The 12718-nt window shown below is 43.3% G+C and overlaps 1 protein-coding gene and 1 pseudogene across 2 annotated transcripts in view; both read left to right on the top strand.

The window, feature by feature from the left end:
• Window positions 1-2401: 2401 nt before the first annotated feature.
• On the top strand, window positions 2402-3407 carry LOC310793446 (P2Y purinoceptor 1 pseudogene; annotated as a pseudogene). The gene has a single exon. The product of its transcript is annotated as a P2Y purinoceptor 1 pseudogene (transcript).
• Window positions 3408-12090: 8683 nt separating this feature from the next.
• Window positions 12091-12718, top strand: part of krt98 (keratin 98) — a 5369-nt gene continuing 4741 nt past the window's right edge. The window contains exon 1 of the mRNA XM_083655640.1: window positions 12091-12526. Within this exon, the coding sequence (XP_083511766.1) occupies window positions 12179-12526 (348 nt within the window). The 5' untranslated portion in view covers window positions 12091-12178. The remainder of the gene's footprint in view (window positions 12527-12718) is intronic.

Below are 12718 nucleotides of genomic sequence, written 5' to 3'. Positions count from 1 at the left end.
TTGAAAAATTGACCAGGTAGCCTACTCATAGGCTATAGTTAAAAAAAGGGTGTGAGGGCGTGTGTGTGCTAAATGTTTACATAGCCTACAGTAGCACATTTAAAAATGGCTGCTCAAGCTTCATGACTTTCATGAATTCATGCAACTGTATGATGTCTTCACGCAACACATTTATGTGAATAACATGGGGGAAATAGCTAGAGTATGAGCAATGTTTTGTATTTGCTTGGTTGTTATACTTGGTGTGATGAGTCTAATGAGGTCATTATTTGACCTATGAAATCACCTGACTTTCTTCATCTGAATCCACTGTGTAATCATTCTACAGAAATCCTTCTTAAATATGTAAAGAAACTGTCAAAATTATGACTGTCATGTTCACAGTGTTGCCCCGTGTAGAGATCTCCTGCAGGGGTTATGTCCAATTGTGTTAATTCAACTGTAAATCTTTTTGATACATATATATTTACTTATTCATGGCATAATAGGCCCATAAATGAGAAAAGCTTCTTGGGGGATGACAACCTGCATCTCACAGTTCCCTTGACAAATACAGGTTGTCTTCTTGTTGGAATTTCTGCCGGACAGCAGCCACACCCTTAAAACAGTCCTCTGAATTACAGAGATGACATGCACGGCTAAAGTGCTCCCTCTAGTGATATCCAAACAGGCCACAGCTAAAAGCTGCTTATCTGCTCTGAGATCTAGTTAGACGTGAAAGGCGGTGTCTATGTGACACAGTCAAGATCTGACTGCCATCAAAAATGAGTCAAAGCTGCTGTGCTGGTGCATGTGCGTCCTGGTGTGGCTCACCAGCACGCGTAGGCTACCACGGAGGATTGGCCCTTCGCGTGGCAGACGCGGGTTCGAATCCAACCCGAGGTCCTTTGCCGCATGTCATCCCCTCTCTCTCTCCACATCTTTCCTGTCTGCCTACTGTCCTGTCTAATGAAGGGGCAAAATGCGCCCCAAAAAATTAAAAATGTAATGCTGGTGCAAATAGACATTTTTTCCTCAAAATGAGAATCATCAGCCTTCTCATGTAGGCCTATTTCATTAGTCTTTTAACACAATGCCACAGTAAAGTCATAGTCAGCTAGGAGATGGAGGTGTGACAGAATGTGAGATTCATCTGATCAGCTGTCTGTAAATGAATCATAATTTGAAAATAATGTCTTGTTTTTCATTTTGTAAGTATAGTTCGAAGTTGTTATAAATCGTGACAGTGACACTCACATGTAAATTGACACTGTGTGATTAGACTCTCACTCACATGTAGGCGGACACAGATTCTTTTCTCCAGCCCTCCCACTGGTAGCCTACACGGAGACGGTTTTCACCATACTGTTTTCACCAGCTGCAGCCCCACAGCACTTCCTTTTTCTCAGCTTCTTCTTCTGTGTTTTATGGCGGTTGGCATCCTTAAATGTTGCATTACCGCCACCTGAATTGTATCAGCTTCACAGTGCTAACTATTGACAGTGTCCACTTTCTCAGCTATTCAGGGGAAAACACTGACATAGCCTACTTCTATTTAAAAAAAATATTTTTGCTATGTAAACGTTTAAATGTAAAGATAGGCCTATGCGTGCAATAACATACTGATAGTCAGCTTACTCTGTAACATGTAGCTTTTATTAGCCTCTCAGGCTAGCTCCGGGACGCGATCTTTTTTTTCCCATGGTGGCGAAGGCTAGGCGAAGGCATGACCCGCCCCTCTCTGCCTCTAATTGGCTGACTGCACTCGGCTGCTCTCGCCTGCTGGCACCCAGAGGGTGGTGCAAGCGGTCTGCGGCAGGAAGTTGTGGCAGCCCCCCTCCCTCTGCCGAGTGCATCTCTCTGTCTCTCTCTCTCTCTCTCTCTCTCTCTCTCTCTCTCTCTCTCTCTCTCTCTCTCTCTCTCTCTGGTGCTGGAAAAAACCACACACACCCCTACTTCTGGTCTTCTATCTGTTTTCTTGGTTAAACCTATTTATACAGTCTATGGGTTAAACAGATACAGATCAAATACACAAATACACTGACGTCTCTGTACACCTTCAAAGCACCAGAGCATCCACTGTGAGAGCAACATTTTTATTCCGTGTCATGCCTTTCCTGCTTGACACAAAAAACAACAATGGCGACATGTTTGTGTGTCATCATTTTCACATGTGAAATGGTTTGACATGTTTAACGCATTCATTTCACACCAGTGTTGAATGTGTTAAACGGTCACACTTTCAGTCATTTTCCTGCAACGTGCAAAAACTGAAGCAGAGAGAGCAGGGTTTCAAACGGAAGTCTTCGGTGAAAAAAGTATTTTGTTTTTTTCCAGCGCTCTTAATTCACTTTCCATCTCTAGAAAACACCAGAGCTCCACTGAAAGGGACGGATTTGCACTTTTCTTTTCAGAAGACACAATGATGAACATCTCTTGTAAACTAGAAAGCTTTGACTTTCCAAACAAATTCCTGCCTGCTGTTTACACCTTAGTATTCCTCGTCGGCCTGATAGCTAATGGTTTAGGATTGAAGTCGTTGCTCCAGAACTGGAAGAAACTTAAGATCATCAACATTTTTGTTCTCAATCTTGGACTCACAGATTTTCTGTATCTGCTCACGCTGCCGTTTCTGGTCGTGTACTTTTTTTTGGGACGTGAATGGATCTTTGGAGATGTTTTCTGCAAGATAACAAGATTCTTCTTCAACCTGAATCTATATGGCAGCATTGGGTTCCTCACCTGTATCAGTGTGTACAGGTACCTGGCCATTGTCCACCCAATGAGAGTGATGCGAAGAATAACCGTCACCCACTCTGTGGTTATCACGATAATGGTTTGGGTCTTGGTGAGCATTCAAAGTCTCCCAGACATGTTCTTCACCAAGACATATGGAAACAAACAGAAATGTTATGACACCACCACTAAGTTCTACGTTGACGATTACCTGAACTACAGCCTTGGATGGACCGTCACTGGATTTTGCATCCCTTTCCTCATCACACTGGGCTGCTATGGACATGTGGCTGTAGTTCTGTGTACCAGAAAGAGACTTGACAAGGTACAAAAGCAGAGAAGCTTGAAATTGTTGGTAATTTTGATCCTACTCTTCTCTGTTTGTTACTTCCCATATCATGTATTGAGGAACCTCAACCTCTTGGCCAGAGTTTTGATAAATCAGGGGTTGTGCCCTGAATGGAATAACAGAGCCTGTTGCTCATCAAATAAGTCGTGGACTTGTGTGTCTGAACAGCGCCCTCAACCCCCTGGTTTACCTCCACGGAAATGAAGACCTTCCAGCTCAGCTCAGACAACTGTTCCAGCAAGCTCGTCAGAAGCTCACGCGACGGTCCATCATTCAAACTCAAGTTCCCACCAGTGACAATCAACTTACAATGGTGGAAAGTCATTTTGCAACTTGTGAATGAAATGGAACATTTTGCCATTCATTCTCTTAACTCGCTCTTTTTCTTTCTGCATCTTTGTAATATTCATTTCTAACTGAGAAGCGCCGTTTTTGCAACATTAATACATTTGCTGTACCTGGATTTTTGCATTGGGCAGATTGTTGTTATCACATGTGAGGGGGAAAAAAGCTCAAATTAAAGACATGAAGTGTACTTAAACCACGATTCTTGTCACTGTGATGTTTCAGGAAGTGCTGTGGGGAGCGTATAGGCGCAGTCACGGTGCACGTTCAAGATTCAAGTTTCAACATGTTTATTGTCACTCTGGTGTGAAATTCTTAGGCCGGGAGGCTCCACAGGACATCAAATATGAGCAAAAAGCAATGTGTGATAAAATATGAAACATATCATAAAACAGAAACACACAAGAGCAATAATCTTTTTAGGTTAAACTGGCTAAGTGGTGTCCCGGTGTCCGGGCTGTGTGTCACTCGGGCAGTTGTGTGTGTGTGTGTGTGTGTGTGTGTGTGTGTGTGTGTGTGTGTGTGTGTGTGTGTGTGAGTGTGTGTCAGGGGTGTTTCTACGGGTGGGCCTGGCCCACCCAATTTTTTCTTTTTTTTTCTTTTAATTGGTTGTTTTCTAGAGGCAAACTTGCTGCTGCCTTGCTAGCTAATGTTTTTGTAGCTTAAAAATGCAGGGCACATCATCTCTCACATCATCATCTCACGCGCAAAATTTCGTCATGCAATTGCCCCACCAATTTGATCCAGGCCCACCCAATTTTATCCAGGCCCACCCATAATTTAATTTCTGCCTACGCCCCTGGTGTGTGTGTGTTTTGAATTAATTTGCCATTTGCTCAACTGTGATATCTCTTGAGCAACTGTGATCTTATCTTTCATCTTTCTTAGTTCAAATTGGCTAAGTGGCCGTGGGCGGTGTCTGTCTGTCAGTCACAAAAGTGACGGAGAGACATCATCACTTCCTGGGCAAAAGTTGGCATGGTACACAATTGCTCAACTGTGATGTCACTCAGGCAGTTGTGATGTCATCAGTGATGTCACTTGAGTAACTGTGATCTTATTACTAAATTGATTAGCCTATATATGTTTTTTTTTCTTTTCAAATGGTGCGATTCAAATTTCAATCAAATGTGGAATTCTGAAGATTTATGAAGTATTTGAGATTAATTTGCAGATACACTCCATAATGGCAGAGAATTAGCAGCTCATAAATTGTTCTATGTTGTTTAGCCAAGATTAATTTCCTCTGTCTTTCTGAAAGAGGAAAAGGGTGATGGTGTGCACTGCTATGATTTCAGTGAATATTGATTGAAATTAGCTTATTAATCTGGAATAAAACATTTATAACTGTGTTTATGAATTACTTACATATGTCTAGTATTGTATGAACAATTAATGATGATGAATGAATTAAGTATTTAATAATACTTAACTAATGCTTAATAGTGTGTACTTATTATAAAGTGTTACCCAAAGTGAAAAAGATACAGAAGGCGTTACTTCTTGGTATTGAGTAGTCACTCACACACCCTGCGGTGACACTGTCAAGATTCAAGATTCAAGATATTTATTGTCACTCCATTGTACAAGTACGCACATGTGAAATTCTTATGCTGGGGGGCTCCGTTACAGGACATAGGTACTGTAGGTACAAAGTCACAACAATTATATTTATGCAATTATATGCAAGTAAATAAGGCAATAAGGCACATAGTAGATAGGGCTAAAACAGTGTATGTACATAATGCAAATAAGGCAAACAGTAAATAAGAAAGGTAATAAAGTCGAGGTAGTAAGTAATGCGATAGAATAAATAATAATAAAATAAAGTGGCACCACTTGTCAGTGGAACGTGCAGTTGTCACAAATTGTGCAGCAGTAATGAGCAAATGTCAATAACACTGATCTATTGCACACAGTCGAGGTATTGTGTGTGTGTGTGTGTGGTGTGTGTGTGTGTGTGTGTGTGTGTGTTTATGTGTGTGTCAGTGTGCTTGTGTGATAGAGTGTGTGCATGAGTTATTATCAACCAGTATACGATTAAGTGTGCCATACTTCTCCAAAGATCACAACTTAAAAGACCTTTTGCCTTTCAAAGGGAAATCAACTTTGATGAGATCATGAAGAGTTCTTAGAAGGAGCGTACATTTCATCACTTTGCGAGGCAGCTGGATTTGCGCAAGATCATGAGAGATCACGATCACACGACAAATACATCTTGCTACACTCCAATCCAATCAATCAGCATCCAGAGGGAGCTACAGGCGATGGTGAATCCAATCCGTTTTTAAGTGCCTGCCCTTTGAAACGGTTTCCCCAGTGACTCGTTCCCCCAGATGGTTATGTGAAAACAAACCATCTGGCAGCGTCAGGTTATAAAGTATCAGTCAATCCATCAATTCTCAATATAGGTTTACACCACTGGATGAATAATTGTGTAAAATAAAAATAAAAGTAATAAAAAAAAAAAGTTCATTAAAGAGGTAAAAGACAGGGTAGAGTAGAGTCAAATAGGAAATGTTTATAACCTTTGACTTAAAAGGGGTCAGAGTCTGAGCTTGCAGGTTATTCCAGGTTTGTGTTGCATGTTATTCAGAATATATATCTTCTTTGGGCATTCAGTGTGTGCAAATTCCTCTATGAACTGATTAAAGGCACTGTTTGGGAGAGCTGAGAGAGATCATTAAGATACGTTAATGGCTTGTTTCCATTTAGGACATGTGATGTTACCTGTTATGACATCATTTCCTGCTAACATATTGCAGTATGAAAAGGCTCATTGGGGTCATTATCTTATCTACAGTGACACGCTTGGTTTGAGGGTTGCAACGGATGAGCCTCCAGCCAATCAAAATGCTCTGCGAGCACCTCTTCTTCCTATTGTAGATTCCAAAAACCAGGCATATCATAATTCATCAATCTTTATTTTCTGTAGATACCGACTCACATTGTACATATTTTTCCACTTCTTCAAATAGCCTACTGACGGCCATTAGCTTGACAATGTCAACTCTGGCAAGACAAACACTGCTTACAGCCCACACACCTTGTACTTAGTCCAGGGAACAAGCACCAATAACATTTGTTTTGCAGCCTTAATTATGTCATTGTAGCCTAGCCTACCCTGTAATTATTTAATGACTAAAATAGTCATATTTACAAAATTGTTACCCTTTAATTCCTGATGTAACTACAGCATTGTTGATTTATTAGCACCCCATAAATTACACCATAATTACCGAGCTGTAAGGTGAAATGTTAGCAGTGTAAATGTTTAAGTTGTTCTCTTTTCAGTTATGGATAAGCGTATCTTCTTGCAGCGAAGCCTTACCGTATTTATGCTGTAAACTGATACTAAATTGAAACTACATGTAAGTTCAGACAGATATTGAAATCGTTCAGACAGGGACAGGGAATGCAACTATCTAATCCAAGAAACCTACAAAACTAAATTTTCCTGGGACTAAATTGGGAGGATTTTTGAATTGGAGTGAACTGTAACTCCCCCGTCCATTCAATGATCTTCAGGAGGTCCCTGAAGATCATCAAAGACACAAACCATCCCCACAACAGCCTGTTCTCCCTGTTACCCTCAGGGAGAAGATACAGGGTCCCAAAAGCACGCACAAATCGCTTGAGGGACAGTTTCTTCCCGCAGGCGGCCACGAGACTCCTTAACATACACAAATAGTGTAGTAGCTGTACTGTACCGCACTGTAGATGCTACCATTAGGTATGTGTAATGTTTAATTGTATGTTTAATAAGGAATATGCTATTTGCACCTGTACGTCAAATACGTCGAATTCAAAATGTTTAAGTACGTCCAAGTATGCACATGACATGTGCACCTATGTGCAGTGAATATGCCACTGTCTCTGACTTGTCTTATCACTCTACTGCCTTATTGCTTGTTGTGTCTCTTGTTGTTTTTGCACTCATATGCCCTGTTATATTTGTACTATGTTGTAAACGGAGTCCACAGCACAAGAATTTCACACGTGATACTTGATAAAAATCTTGGATCTTGAATCTTGAATCTTGACACTGGGATTTATGATTAATTCCATGCATCTCATTCTTGTCAATATGACCACGTCAGGCTATAGCAAAGGCTGGTGGCAGCGTGCGGGAGAGTAGGTGAAGCAGGGAGGTAAGAAGACGACTCAACAACACTGAAGAGCACAAGAACATGTTTGAGAACAAAGGGTCAAGAGGGCAAAGAGGAGCATGTTTGGTGGGATTAAGGTGAAACAAAACAAGGTCTTTGAGTGAGAAGATCTTGCTCATCAGGTTGTGACATGGTTGGAGGGCTGTCAGGGAGGAATGTGCACATGAAACACAGCAGAGAAAGAAAGTAGGTGCTAAAGGTAGAGAAAGGCAAGCAAAATAACATTTGATTCAAATCAACATAGTTTCAATTCCGTTTCAATTCACTTTGAAACAATTCAATTCTTTATTGTTCCTGGGGGGGATTCTCCTTGCAGGCAGGTGCATGAGAACAAGCATAATAGAACATAAACATGAACACACCTAACGACATACACAAGAGAGACAAGAGGCGTACACGAAGAACATGTTTATCCATAGAACACTACATATACAGCGCAGGAATGGACTCCTGCTGTCCTATCAAAAAATGCTTAAAGGAACACTCTGCCCATTTTCAACCAGCTTTGTATCATTAGAACATCAGTAGTATATCAGAAAACTGTAAACTGTTTTGAAGTCTGTCATTTAATTTGCCAGTTATTGAGTGTTAAAGGGGTCCACACTAACTCAAATTAATAACTCATTAACTCAAATCAACTCTCAATAACTAGATGAATGATGAATAGTTTGACAGTTATTGAGAGTTCATTTGAGTTAATGAGTTATTAATTTGAGTTAGTGTGGACCAGTGATGTCACTGGTCCACACTTTAACACTCAATAACTGTCAAATTAAATGACAGACTTCAAAACAGTTTACAGTTTTCTGATATACTACTGATGTTCTAATGATACAAAGCTGGTTGAAAATGGGCGGAGTGTTCCTTTAATACAGTAATTTGGGACATGGGACGTAAAAGAGTTCCACAGGTTTGCACAGAGGGGAGAGACTCAAATTCCAAAGGGGTGAACGGAACACTCCGGTATGCAGGACAGGGACAATCTGCCAGTGTTAGCCAACTGGCCAATTTTCCAATTTAGTCCCTATGGCCATGTATTAAAAACTAGTGAAAAAGTCCAGTTCCATCCCTTGTATCTTCCTCATAAATCATTTTTGTCTTAGTGTTTACTATCATCACTGGGCTGGATGTGCATCGTGTAACCCTTGTGTTTTTTCACACGTTAACAACCCCACAGACGAGCATTCTCGAGTCCTAATCAAAGCATCAGTCATTCCTGGTTCAGACCCCACCCTGCTTATCAGTGTCACTGGTGACGGATGACGATTGTGAAACGATTAGCCTAGATGAAGGCTGTCAGACAGCCTGAGTCTGCTGTTCAAAGAAGAGATAACAGCTGAATAGTTTCTCACTGGCGTGGGCGATGTACATCTGTTGGGAGGCAACTGGTTATTTTACATGTGTGGGTTTCACAAATGATTTGTCTCTGTAAAGGGTGATCGATCATAAGACGATAAACCATTGGATTTTGTTGAATAGGCTACGTTAAGTTAGTAACAACACCATCACCGTGAAGATTGTTGTACAATATTTCCTGGTAACAATTACAATTAATTTAGACTTCTAACAGTTGACTTGCCTTTCCGCCTGTGGAACAATTTGAGATTGATTGTTAATACTTTCCCATGATTGTGCTGAGACAGAGAGAATCTTGCAATGTTCTGAATTGACAAATACTTGGGGCGGCCTGATGGCTCACCTGGTCGAGCGCGTACCACAAACGTTTGCCTTTACTCCTTCGTGCGGACGACCCAGGTTGGAATCTGAACCGGGTCCTTTGCCCCATGTCATCCTCTCTCTCTCTCTCTCTCTCTCTCTCTCTCCCCACCTTTCATGTCTGCTTACAGTCCTATCAAATGAAGGCAAAATACCCCCCAAAAAATAATGTAAAGAAGAAGAAGTGGCCAATCAAAGAAAAAATAATGAATGCTACAGCTAGTGTTCAGGTAGCACTGGGAGAACGGAGGGTATGCACCGATGCCACTTTCCCACCGGAACACCACGCCCCACTCGGGACTGAGTGGCAAAACATTCAGCAGGTTCCTCTCTGTTGTTTGGAGCAGCAGGTGTCATTTATAGGCTGCATTACTGCATTCAAAAGCCAGTGTTGCTGCCACTCAGTGGGCGTGACCACGCAGTGACTTCTGCCTCTGTGACGTCACGTGCATAACACCTGTGACATCACGTGCATCATAACACCCTCTATAGATTGTTCTATTTTATGGATGAATGACATCTCAACATTTGATCTTTAGGGCGGCACGGTCGGTCAGTGTTAGCACTGTCGCCTCACACAGCAAGAAGGTCCTTTCTGTGTGGAGTTCACGTACCCGGGTTTCCTCTGGGTACCCCGGTTTCCTCCCACCAACAATGACATGTCCCATAATAGGGCAAGGGTGGACAATTATTTTTCCTGGAGGGCCACATGAGGGCGTGGGGGCCAAGAAAATGTCATGCCACAACCTCTCATTTTATCACTAGATTAAAGTATAGAAAACATACTGTGCACTTATTCTTTTTTATATTTATTATATTGAAAATCACTCCTAACGGCCAATTTGATGTTTTAGCCTCATAAGTAAAATGGTGTCGTTTGTCTGAGATCTCCAGGCCAGGCAGACCAACATGAGGGCCGCTTCTGGCCCCCGGGCCGTATATTGCCCCGGTCTGATATAGGGTCATGGGCGTGGGGCTAGTGGTCTGATATAGGGTCATGGGCGTGGGGCTAGCGGTCTGATATAGGGTCATGGGCGTGGGGCTAGCGGTCTGATATAGGGTCATGGGCGTGGGGCTAGCGGTCTGATATAGGGTCATGAGCGTCGGGCTAGTGGTCTGATATAGGGTCATGAGCGTGGGGCTAGTGGTCTGATATAGGGTCATGGGCGTGGGGCTAGCGGTCTGATATAGGGTCATGGGCGTGGGGCTAGTGGTCTGATATAGGGTCATGAGCGTGGGGCTAGTGGTCTGATATAGGGTCATGGGCGTGGGGCTAGCGGTCTGATATAGGGTCATGGGCGTGGGGCTAGCGGTCTGATATAGGGTCATGAGCGTGGGGCTAGCGGTCTGATATAGGGTCATGAGCGTGGGGCTAGTGGTCTGATATAGGGTCATGGGCGTGGGGCTAGTGGTCTGATATAAGGTCATGGGCGTGGGGCTAGCGGTCTGATATAGGGTCATGGGCGTGGGGCTAGTGGTCTGATATAGGGTCATGGGCGTGGGGCTAGTGGTCTGATATAGGGTCATGAGCGTGGGGCTAGTGGTCTGATATAGGGTCATGGGCGTGGGGCTAGCGGTCTGATATAGGGTCATGGGCGTGGGGCTAGTGGTCTGATATAGGGTCATGGGCGTGGGGCTAGCGGTCTGATATATGGTCATGGGCGTGGGGCTAGCGGTCTGATATAGGGTCATGGGCGTGGGGCTAGCAACCCCATCCTCCACAATTCCACCTGCTATAGAAACTGCAAAAACACATTAGTGTAAGAAGAAGAAGAAGAAGAAGAAGAAGTAAGAAAATGTCTTACTGCTGAAGAATGCAGATAGCTGCAGTCAGAGTAGGCTAATAATGTGTGTTTGTGATTTTGTGAAGAACAAAGGAGGAATAAATATCCAAATGATAAATCCTTTTTGTGTCCCACGCCTCAAACATTGTTAACCTCTGTGGGGTAAAGCCATAAATCTAGTATACACACTAAGTATAACGGTATGCTGTAGTGTAGACATTTTCTGTTAAACTAATGATATGTCTTGAGTTGACAATATGGACAGTCCAACGAACCACTGATGCATAAGGTTGCTTACCAGGTATATTTAAGCAGGTATATTTTACTAATAATTGTCCAATTGCATCGAAAGATTCGAAAAAACAACTTATCTCTAGCATACAAAACTGTAATGTTTTACAAAGATTACTGGGGATTACTGTCTTAACCTCCTGGGTACAGTGTTACAAAAATGTGGACATAATGACCGCACCAATATCCTTGGCTATCTTTAGAAATAGCTTGCTGTTAACCTTTGGCCTAAAGTTTCACTGAGCCAAATTGTCACTGCTATGCCATTTCTGTCACTGGCATGAGCAATTAGACAGAGTGGACGTTTTACAATAGCTGCACTTATAGCTGTTTCATAATGTGTGCACACTATCTGTGCATGTACTTTTTTGCATCTACAATCTCAAAACAAGCTACAGAGCTACAAAGCCTGCAATTAAACATTATCATATGATAACGAACAGAGAAGAATTGTAGGAATGTCCTTTCTTTCAGAAACGGTAAAATGTGGAATCACGGGTTCAACCTGAAAGGAGCTGGATGAAGCCTTAGCCACCGCCTGCCACACCCACATGCTGATGGAGAAGTTGCAGGGAGGAGGAGGGGGCGAGACTGTCAACGCCGGCATACTTACACATCAACTAAACCACCCCCCCCACCACCCACCCACCACCACCACCACCACCTCTAGCCCTTCCCACTCTGTTGTGCGTGGCCGCTATAAAAACCAAGGTGACCAGAGTGATGCTCTCTACTGCAGACCAACCCTCCAGGTCACTCCGATACCCTCCAGCAATCCTACCAGAGCCAGAACCAGCAGATCTTCCACCATGTCTTTCAGCACCAGATCCTACGGCCAGAGGACCATGAGCGTGTATGGAGGAGCAGGCGGACGTGGCACCCGCATCTCCTCATCCCAGGCCCAAGGCTGCTACGCGGCACCTCCCTCCGGAGGCTTCAACCTGTCCGACGGCCTGGACCTCCACGTCGGTGCCAACGAGAAGGCCACCTTGCAGAACCTGAACGACCGCCTGGGCTCCTACCTGGAGAAGGTGCGCAACCTGCAGCAGGAGAATGACCGTCTGGATAGGCAGATCAGGGAGTGGTACCAGAAGAGAACCGTCATCTGCCACGACTACTCCGGATACTTTGCCACCATCGAGGACCTGAAGGACAAGGTATGAGGAAAGATCAGATATGTGTCTCAATTCATTCTGTCACCTGCCTCTGCTGTTTGTGTGTGTGCGTGTGTGTGTGTGTGTGTGTGTGTGTGTGTGTGTGTGTGTGTGTGTGTGGGGAGGGAGGGGGGGGCAGGTGGGCATGTGTGTGTAGATTGTTAGGTATGTGGTTGGGTGGGTGGATTGGGGGTA

The sequence above is a fragment of the Poromitra crassiceps genome, assembly GCF_964638095.1.
Source record: "Poromitra crassiceps genome assembly, chromosome: 19".
Lineage (NCBI taxonomy): Eukaryota > Metazoa > Chordata > Actinopteri > Beryciformes > Melamphaidae > Poromitra > Poromitra crassiceps.
The sequence above is the reverse complement of the archived record's forward strand: the minus strand, read 5'-3'. Positions and strand labels throughout refer to the sequence as shown.